This window comes from Dendropsophus ebraccatus, chromosome 14 (assembly GCF_027789765.1).
Source record: "Dendropsophus ebraccatus isolate aDenEbr1 chromosome 14, aDenEbr1.pat, whole genome shotgun sequence".
NCBI lineage: Eukaryota > Metazoa > Chordata > Amphibia > Anura > Hylidae > Dendropsophus > Dendropsophus ebraccatus.
Genome location: NC_091467.1, coordinates 60,677,785 through 60,688,029, shown reverse-complemented (window position 1 = coordinate 60,688,029; position 10,245 = coordinate 60,677,785). Strand labels below are relative to the sequence as shown.

General features: G+C 44.7%; 1 protein-coding gene across 1 annotated transcript; it reads left to right on the top strand.

Annotated features, from left to right (window-relative positions):
- Positions 1-2,962: 2,962 nt before the first annotated feature.
- On the top strand, positions 2,963-5,146 carry LOC138772810 (tripartite motif-containing protein 14-like). Its single transcript, XM_069953520.1, has one exon. It carries the CDS (start codon positions 3,055-3,057, stop codon positions 4,576-4,578), a length of 1,524 nt encoding a protein of 507 aa, XP_069809621.1. The 5' UTR covers positions 2,963-3,054; the 3' UTR covers positions 4,579-5,146.
- The last annotated feature ends 5,099 nt before the right edge of the window (positions 5,147-10,245 follow it).

Genomic DNA, 10,245 nt, shown 5'->3' with positions numbered 1-10,245 from the left:
ATTTAGTGCCCTTTCTTAATAAAAACCAATGGGGGCTTAACTTAGACCTGGATTTAAGCCATGAAGGTGAAGAAATTATCAATAAAACGTAACTTTAAAAAAGTAGATAAAAATAGCTAATTAGAGTACAAAAGTTCTAATGCACAAAAATGGAAAGACAACATACCATTTAGTAAGTTTAAGGGCCAGTTCACACTGAGTAAAATCACCTCCGCGGCTCTCCGATCGCGTGGGCCCTCCCATAGAGAAACCGTGTCACACTGTGGCAGGCAGGATTCCGCCGCGGAGAGTTCCACCGCAGAATTCAGCCGATTTTACTCCATGTGAACTGGCCCTCAAAGAATCAGAAAAATTTTTTAAAAAATTCTCAGACTTAATTTCTCAATGTGATGTTCTGAGTGGAAGATTTCGGGCAAAAGGCTATCGAAGAAGAATGATTGATGCAGCTCCCCAAAGAACAAGAAAATTAACTGAAGAAGACAAAAAATGCCTACAAAAGAACAGAAGACATCAGAAAATCATAGCCTCTCCTACTTAAAACTCCAATTTTAAGGTAATGGAGGACATTCTAAAAAAAAGATTGGCCCATTCTCTATAATAACCCCATGCTAACAAATATTATCCACCGAGACCCGAAATCTATAGGTGAGTAAGAATTTTAAAAAGCCAATTGACTCATAGTAAACTACATCCCAGCAAAAAACGACCTTGTCCCAGTAACGACATCTGAGACGTAAAAAAGTGCTCCAATGCTGCGAGAACATCCTAACCACTAAATCATTCTGCAACAATACTACAAAAGAAAATTCCTTATTAGGTTTACTATGAAATGCTCCACCGATTATGTCATCTATTCACTTACCTGTCTGTGTGGCCTTCACTATGTAGGACGAACAACAATGGCCCTTAGAAAACGCACCATTAAGCATCGCTACAATATCAACACAAGGTTCATGAAACACAGTGAGCCTCGTCATGCATTCCAATGTCATACATCTGACTTTTCAGGTTTTTCGTTATGTCCTATTAAATTGGTGCCAACATATATATCCAATCGTCTCCAAACCTTAAAACGCTGCGAAATGTTTTGGATATAAAGGCTGAATACTCTCCACCCAACCAGCCTCAACCAAGCATTTAAACTAAAATTGTGGCGCCACCTCAGCATATGCATCCACAGGCAGTTTATGCCCTTATCGTTCCTTTTTCATACCTATCTTTTTAGAATACATATATTATCATTTTGGTCTATTATGATCATCTTTTTGTCATCCTTAAAGGAGAGGTTCGGGGTTGGACATTTTTTTCAAAAGAGCTGGGGAGGAGGTGGCTGAACATCACAACATGCACCTACCTCCCGGTCATCCCCTGCTCCGATTCCCGGTTCTATCGGTCGCTTACTGGTCTGAGCGAGGCTCCAAAATTCCTTCATTCTCTTTAGTTGGTGGCCACCACGGGACCTTTTCTGAGGGTGGTGACCTGGGAATTCTCCAAAGTGAAGCCCATCCTTCTGGTAAAAACTGGGGGCAGCTTACACTCGGCTCCTTGGATAGAGTAAGTCAGCCTACCCTTTCTGCAGCCCAATCCTGGCTATTTACGGCTTTTGTGGTCCATCTGGTGACACCTTATGTTCCTCACCCTCCCTGACATATATGTCCCCCGCTTCCCATCAGCCTCCAGTCCACAAAACTGACTTTAGCCGGTTGCCCGCCTTTACACCCTTTGGTTCAATGGTTCACTATGCTAAAGAGATGTCACAACCGGTGGAGAAATCCCCGCCAAGCAGGCTATGGTAGTAAGGTGGGCATGTGTGGTAGGAGTCTGCTGCGGCATACCACTTACTACCTCAACCTCTAAGTGTTAGGCACTGCCTGCCAGTTGGTTTTGTATTTATAACCTTTATATTAAAAGCTGTGGCCGATGACCACCCATGTCATGTGTGTTTTATTCCTGGTCGAAGGTTGTTAGGGAATTGTGGGAGTTTGGTATGAAGTGTACATACATTCTGTGCTGTAAACTGTATACTGTATGTAGAACAGCACAAGTTTCCTATTTATCGTTCTGCATTTCTGTGTCTTTTGTAATGCTGGGAGGGTTATTATGAGGTCAAGTTGCTGATGAACTCACTGTGATTAACCCTCCCTATATTACAAAGAAGCTACAAAGTTGCAGATGAAGCCTGCCTGGGACTTGTTTACATCAGCTGTCTCAGAAGGGAGGGGAGAGGAAAGGGAGGCGGAGAGAAAAGCTCACACACAGATTTCTGTGTCTTCAGCAGAAAGCAGCAGCTCAGAACTGGGGGAAGGAGACTGAATAGATAATAACAAGCATGGAAGGAATTGTTAGTCTCACCATAGGCAGTAACATATCAAAAAGTTATGTTTGAGTGGAATACCCCTTAAATTCTTAAGCTTCCTTTAGCTGTGCACAGAATAGGGGAGAGACACCAAGTGGTGACATCTATCATACCAGAGTGTGACACCTGACAGAGTTACCTTTGGACAGGTGGAATACAGGACTTAGTGATACACCTGTACTGGGACACTATATAGACATATAATGACATTCCAACCAGGGTTTACACAGTGGTTCAGGGGATGTCACGTAGATGCAGGAAAGGCTTCTTTACAGTCAGAGCAGTCACACCACAAAGGTGCAATGTGTGGGGACAGGGAGGACATTGGTTCGGGTTTTACCTCCCCCTGCAGGTGGTGTGTTGTTATTGTCACAGGTGACTTCCCCTTTAAAGATGGATTCTTTCCTCTGCACTTTGTACAGGTTACGCCTTATGTAATCTTGGAGACAACCTAATATTTGTGCTGTCTCCAGGTGACACGGCTGTCAGCCAGCGATCAAGGAGCATTAACCCCATCTTGACACTGCTGTGTGTATGAATAGAGTTAATGTCGCTGGTTGCTCCACCCGATGTACGTGACCGTATCCCGGGATGAGGAGATAAGCGACATTATAGGTGGAGTTCACCTAGTACAAATAATCTAAAGTCCGTGTGACCAGCACAGGATTAGTCACACATCGAGCTGCTTGCCTACCGCCATGGCGTCTGCTGATCCCACCGAGACCCTCACCTGCCCCAACTGCCAGAACAGCAGCGCCGATGCTGGGGACACAACCTGTGAGCACAACTTCTGCTGGGTGTGCATCGACTGTGTTCTGGACAAACAGCGTGGAGTGCACACTCAGCACCAGTGCAGAGCAGAGGAGCGCCCCCTCCAGGAGAGGAGAGTCCAACAGGTGTGGAGGGGACATGATGGCAGCATCACCTGCACCTACTGTGTTCACTCTCCTGTTCCAGCTGTCAAGTCGTGTGTCATGTGTGAAGCGTCTCTCTGTGAGACCCACCTGAGCGTCCACAGCAAGTCCCCAGAGCACGTGCTCATCGAGCCCACCACAGCACTCCGCAATCGTAAGTGTCCTGTCCACAAGAAGATCCTGGAGTACTACTGCCCCGCCGACGCTGCCTGTGTCTGTGTCTCCTGCATCCTCTTTGGAGATCACAGAGGGCATCGAGTCGAGACATTTGATGTAGTCTCCGAGAGGAAGAAGAAAAGACTAAAAAATGACCTAAAGAAACTCAACGCGAGGAGTGTAGAGACCGAGAAGAAAATCCAAACTCTGCAGAGTCGTAGAGGAGAGGTGCAAGGAAAGACATCGGATGTGACCGACAGAGTGAGTGCCCTGTTTAGAGACATCAGGAGACAGCTGGACGCCCTAGAAAAGAGAGTCCTGAGTGAGATTTCCAAGCAAGAGGAGCAGCTGTCACTCTTCATCTCTAGATTGGTCCAGCAGCTGGAACTCCAGAGGGATGAGTTGTCCCAGAAGGGGTCCTACCTGGAGGAGCTGTGTAACAAGGGTGATCCTCTCCTGGTCATACAGGAACAGGAATCTGAGAAAGAAGACTTTTACCCCCTGGAGGAGGGAGCTGCTGACCCCAAGGACTACAGAGTGGCTGGCGTGGACGAGGGGCTGATCTACGTGACCCTACACACAGGACTAAGTGATATCATGGCCAGCGCAAGGAAAGCAATCAACGTTCAGGGAGGGGCTGACATATTACTGGACGTGAACACGGCTGGGAATGACATTCACGTCTCTGGGGACCTCAGGGGGGTGTCCTGGTCACATATCGACCAGAATTATCCTGAGAAACCCGGGAGGTTCCAGTACGATCAGGTCCTCAGCACCAGAAGCTTCAGCTCAGGACGACATTTTTGGGAGGTGGAGACAAGTGAGACCGGAGTCTGGTTTGTGGGGATGTGTTACCCCAGTATAGACCGTAGGGGGCGCCAGTCGTGGATCGGTGATAACAACAAGTCATGGTGTTTACGGCGATACGATGATGTCCAGTATACTGTGATACATGATGGTAAATGGCTGCAGTTACCCCACAGTGTGTCCTGCCACCTGCTGGGAATCTACCTGGACTACGAGGCTGGCCAGCTTTCCTTCTACGAGCTCCGCAACCCTATAAGACACCTGCACACCTTCTCTGCCACCTTTGTCGAGCCCCTACATGTAGCATTTAGCGTGTACAAAGCATGGGTGCGCATCAAGGGGTAGGAGAGCAGGGGCAAATGGACTATACCTTTACTCTGTCACCTGACAGCCTACCCTCAAAGGAGAAGTTTGGCAGATCATAAAATCCATCAGTCAGCAGGGGCAGTGGCAGGGGAGAAATTGATTACAAGTACTAACTTACCTGTCCCCATGCCTGCGGTGAACGGCGGGACCAGTCTCAGGACCCCGCCGGAAGGAATTTTCACCCAAGTTGTTACGACGTGATGACAGGGAAAAGGCCTGGCCCATCTGATGGACTGGTCGCTCAGCCAATCAGTGACTGTAGCAGCCCCCCCCCCCCCCAAGTCACTGGCTCAGCCAGTCCATCAGCCGGGTTGTGACATAAGACATGAGGCTCCTGAGATCTTGAAGCCGGGGAGAAGCACAAGTGCTAATGGACTATAACTCTACCCCGACACCTAACAGCCTACCCATAATGAGAATATGAATTGTGTAATACTGGTTTATAGTCCCTAGGGGGCGCAGACATTCCATCATTGAGCATTTAGTGATGATTAGAGATTTCTGATGATTTGTGAAGTGTTTCTGTAATAAACTGTCTAGTAATTAAGTATTATTTTTTTATTTAGATAAACTGGTGTCTTATACCTCCCATGTACTGTGCCTCCTATTGACTTAGTAATAGCTGCATACAGCACTCCTAACATCACAGCAGCATCAGACCATTGAATCCATCCTGCAGCTATATGACAGCTATGAATGCACTGGAGACATGAAGTACTAGCTTTTTATGTACTTACAGGATGGATTCCATGGTCTAATGCAGCTATGATCATATAGGTGCTATATGTAGCTATTAGAAAGCGCACAAGACACAGTACATGACCACCACCACCACCACCACCACCACCTGTGATTCTGAGCCCCCTGTTTCTGCTAATTGCAAGATCCAGTAAGGAGAAGTTTGGATCAAGGTGTATGGAGTGTGAGCTTTGCTGCCCATTCAGTGTCTATAGGGACGATAGACACAAACGTGCGCTGTATTCTCTGTGTCTATCCGTCCCATAGATTCAGGTAGTGCGGCAGGGCTCAGATTTAAGCTCCCCAGATCTAAAATCCTCCTGGGGCCCCAGTGATGGTACATTTTAATTTACAACAGCAGTGGGCATTGTCTTGCATGTGAGATCCTTTGTTCTTGCAGTGATATAGACAGGTGGCACAATCACAGTGGGCTGGTTCCCTAGTCAGTGCCAGTGTAAGCTCAGTGCATGGGAGCATTGCCATTTGTATTTTTATTGGTAACCTTTAAATCACTTTTATAAAAAATTTTTCCAAGGTGTGATAGGACCAAAAATTAGTAAGTTTTTTTTTTATGCCGTCCACTATGCAGGATCTCTAACACTGTCATTTAAAAGTCACTGAATACACCTGTACTGTAGTGACACATTACTTTGTGGATATGGTATTTGTATTATTTGAATGTATATTACCAATATGTAGCTATTTTGCTGAAAGTTATGGGACATCCTAGTCAATTTATGTGTAGCCTCTAGCTACGCCCCTACATTAGATCCAGGGTGAGGTTGGTTGAGCCCCCTTTGCCACTGTACACACAGCTATATGATATCCACACATAAACACAACTATATGTACACGTTCATAAGGATGATGTTCCTATAGAGATAAGACGTATGAGGTTCTCACATATATACACAACTATATGTACACATTGATGAGGATGGAGTTCCCATACCAATAAGAGCTATGATGTCCACATATGTACACATAACTATACATGACTTTTGGATATGGGATGGACCCTTGCTTCCCCTTGAAACACCTCCAACAACAATAAACACAGACTATGAAATGAAGATGCAAAACACACTTTTTGGTGTTAAGATGGCCACAGTTTAATTTACAGTAAATCACAGGACTAAAGATGACGTTACCATTATGGCATCCTTAAGGCTGGCCACTTCCAAGGTTCAACCTATTCACCACCATGGGGTTTAACATCCTCTATGAATTAAACGTCCACCATAAAGAGTCCACCATAACTTGACTGAACCACCAAACCAAAGCTGTCACAGTTAATAAAATATATATACACATTTTTTTATTTTATTTATTATTTTAATTTATTTATTTTTATCTTTTACACACTTAATTAAATGAACGTATAACTTAACTTAGAAGTCCGGACAAAGCTATGAAAATTGTGCACATAAAAGCTAAATCTCAACTCATAAAGAGTCATTCTCCAGCACTCAGGAGAAAACCCCCTGTGGAGGAAACCTCCAGGGAACCATGGCTAAAGGATTGCACTTCCCTTGGGCTTAGAGGCTTAATGTCAAACTGTAGCTAATGAAAATAAAATAAAATTGATATTATCATCGCATACATGGTACCATGCACAAACAGATAGTATTTACAATAATACATGCATTATTACACTTGCAAAAAATAAAAATCAGTTGTAAAGATGTAAAAAAGGGGAGGGGACTGGGGTACTTGTGCTGGTACCTACAGTGGAGAGCAAATTCTCTGCAAAGTTGCAGAGGCCACTAGTGAAGGTGGTTGAAATCAGTTGGCACATATACCAACCTGGTAAGAAAACATCCCCTGCAGATATATCATGTGAATCTGTTAAAACCTTGGAGAGATAGACACCTTCCCGAGACCCCCTGTTTAGTTACCCAACCAGAGTCTAGCATCACAGTTGTCAAATTGCTGAGACCCTGTCCCCTTTCCCGAAGCAGCAGAGAATTTCTCCAACACCTGTTCTCTGTGTTGCACGGTCTTGCAAAGTGCATTGAGCATGAGATATTCACTGAGCCACCGATTCAGGTAAATGTAAAGCCATATAGGACCCCTGAAGCCCGCTGGGAGGTAGTTGCCAAAGAAGTTAAAAGGATGGTAAAACTGGAAGTGACTGAGGGATCCAAATGTAGGTGGTCCAGTTTAATAGTGTCGATACCAAAACCGAACGAGGAGTGCCCCATTCACACTATGGAATCAGTGCAGAGTTCCGTGCAGAACTCAGCACCAAATCCTGCCTTTAATCTCTTTGAACGGGAGGGCTCGCACGCCTCCGAGCCTCTCCGCTCAATGAATTAAAATGTTAATTTTTTACGAGGAGTGAATGGGACTACATGTAATGACTACAGTAAGATCTAAGGAGGAAACCTGCTAACCCAACTTCCTAAAATTACCCATACTACCTTACACCCCAATAAGTACAATAAACACACACCTTTGGTGGAAAATTGCAGCATACGCATACGCTTCTTTGAACATTGAAACACTGAAACAGGGAGACCCGACACGAATCACGACCCTTCATCCAGAAAACTAAGAAAATTCTATTGCTGATGGTAGTCCACACAGACAGTTTCTCCCCCTAGATAGCAGTGTTGCCACTAAGCAGAACTGTCCCTGCCAAGGGGCCTATAATCCAATCACATAACCTGGGATGAAGGGATAACCTTGGATGAAAAGTCGGGATTTCCGCCACCAAAGGTAGGGCCTCCCTCGAATCCCAGACCTAATTTCTGCCACCAAAGAGATACCTCCTTGCATTCTACTCTTGCTGTTAAAAATGTCCAAACCAATATCCGACAAGTGCTTGTCCATATGATACAAACCTGCGCACTTGTGATCAAACACAAACAGTTTGATTGCCTTGTTCACCTTTTTTCTTGATCTTTCGATTGCCCACTGTGACTCTGCATGCCTCCATTGCCTTCTCTGCACGATGCAGGACCACATTACCATAACGGTTGGCCACCTTGCCAACCAACCACTTTATTCCTGTCTGATGTCGTTGATTAGCTGCAATGACTTCAAGAAACCTAAAGTGTTGCCTCCTGTGTGCACCACAATCATATACGGGGATGCACGCTTCTCGGAAATCAGACCCATAAATTGATGCAGACCACTCCATCGCAAACATCTCCTGCTGAACCATTTCACTGAGAACCTTTCCATCCGTATGGGTGCAGTGTCCCAGAGCAAGAGTCCACTGCTTCTTTAAAAGCAAGTATAGGTTGGTACTCTGTGTTATAGGCTCTGGGGCTGAAGTCTGTAGTATACTGCTACAACCACCAGATGTCACTGTACTGTTTGAACGACTGAAGGCAAAACTGTATTAGGGGTTAACTGCTTCTTGTATGTATTATGTGATTCATGCCACTGCCTGGTGATTTATGCTTATCCAATCCCTGTGCCAGCTACCTCAGAGGTCACTACCCTATCACAGAGGGTTATCTTACTTATTTTGCCTAATTAGATTTCCTCTGAAGGGTCAGTATATATAGTGGGATTAGAATTAGTTGGAGAGATGGTTACTCCAGAGTATTATTGGAGCAAGTGTGGGTGTACAGAGCCTGATGAGGAGATTCCTCAGAGCACTGCTGTGGCTGTGGGGAAAGACAGGACTAGACCTATTCACGCTGGGCTACTGTTCCTCTACCTCTGATGGCTACACAAGTTTACTGAGGTTTCGTACAAGTCAGTAGTTTAGCTAAGTGCATAAGGCAAGTCTCTACTGCAAGCTGTTAGGTTTCTTAAGGGGTTGCCCCGATGGCTAGCTCTCACACTAGGTGGGCCTGCATTCCCGATCCTGTGTCACTCTGTGCCCACAAAATAGCTGAGGCGGATGACTATTCCTGTGGACTTTTACTCTCACAGCCACAGCTGAGTGCTTTAATGCCTGAAAAAGCCCTAGTATGTAATCAGTAGGACCCAGAGTCACCACGGCTTTACACCTAAAAGTTTATTAAAGGTTACCTCAAGTCACTACTATAAAGTCATGTTTTTGCAAGTAGTTCAAGCACAAGCTATATTTAAAGACTGTATCAGCTCTTTATTTATAGTTTTCTCCAGCCCAAGGCTATGTCCATATAGAAGTAATTTCTTTATCTGCCAGCGTACCAACTGTGATCTACAAGTAAAACTACAAGTAATTAGTCTGCTAAAGATTCCTAAACTGTGAACAACTATATATATATATATATATATACATATATATATATATATATATATATATAGTGTCCCAAACAAAAAATATATATATTATATTATTATTATATATTATTATTATTATCAAATTATTGTATCGTACATATATCCTGAACGCTTTTGACCTCCATCTGCCTATCCTTTTTATGTGTTTGTCTCCCAACCCTTTCAAAGCTGCCTCTGTAGCCGCACCTATTCGGAAGGAATGCGACCCATAATCTGCAGGATTAAGACCTGCTGTCACCAAAACTTTCTTCAACACAGCACAAAACTGGAAACGGGACAATGCACTCCCATCCGTATGCATCCCTGCAAACTGCCCCTACCTTCCCCAGGGGACATATCTACCCTCCAATTTTGTGCAAGGACACCCATGTTCCCCTGCCCTTCTGATTGTTTTACAACGGGAAATAAAACACAACATTAACCCCTGATGCCTGCGTGTGGTCCCATCACAGTCCCATCATTGTCCTTGTTCAGGTGCAGTCACCAATTCACCGATCCTGAATACACCTGAAAAAGCCCGTACAAATGCTGTTTCCCACAAAACCTTATAGTCATCCCTGCTACTTTCCAGAGAGTCATGGACCATATTACTTCCCCACAGAAAGTATGTAGCCGCCTATCGGGATGACATTGTCCAAGTCCAGTCCAAGCAGTCCTGAATACACTGGGAGGCTGATTTTA

Coding starts and splice junctions, on each gene's coding strand:
- LOC138772810 (XM_069953520.1), top strand. CDS start 3,055: ATGGCGTCTGCTGATCCCACCGAGACCCTCACCTGCCCCAACTGCCAG.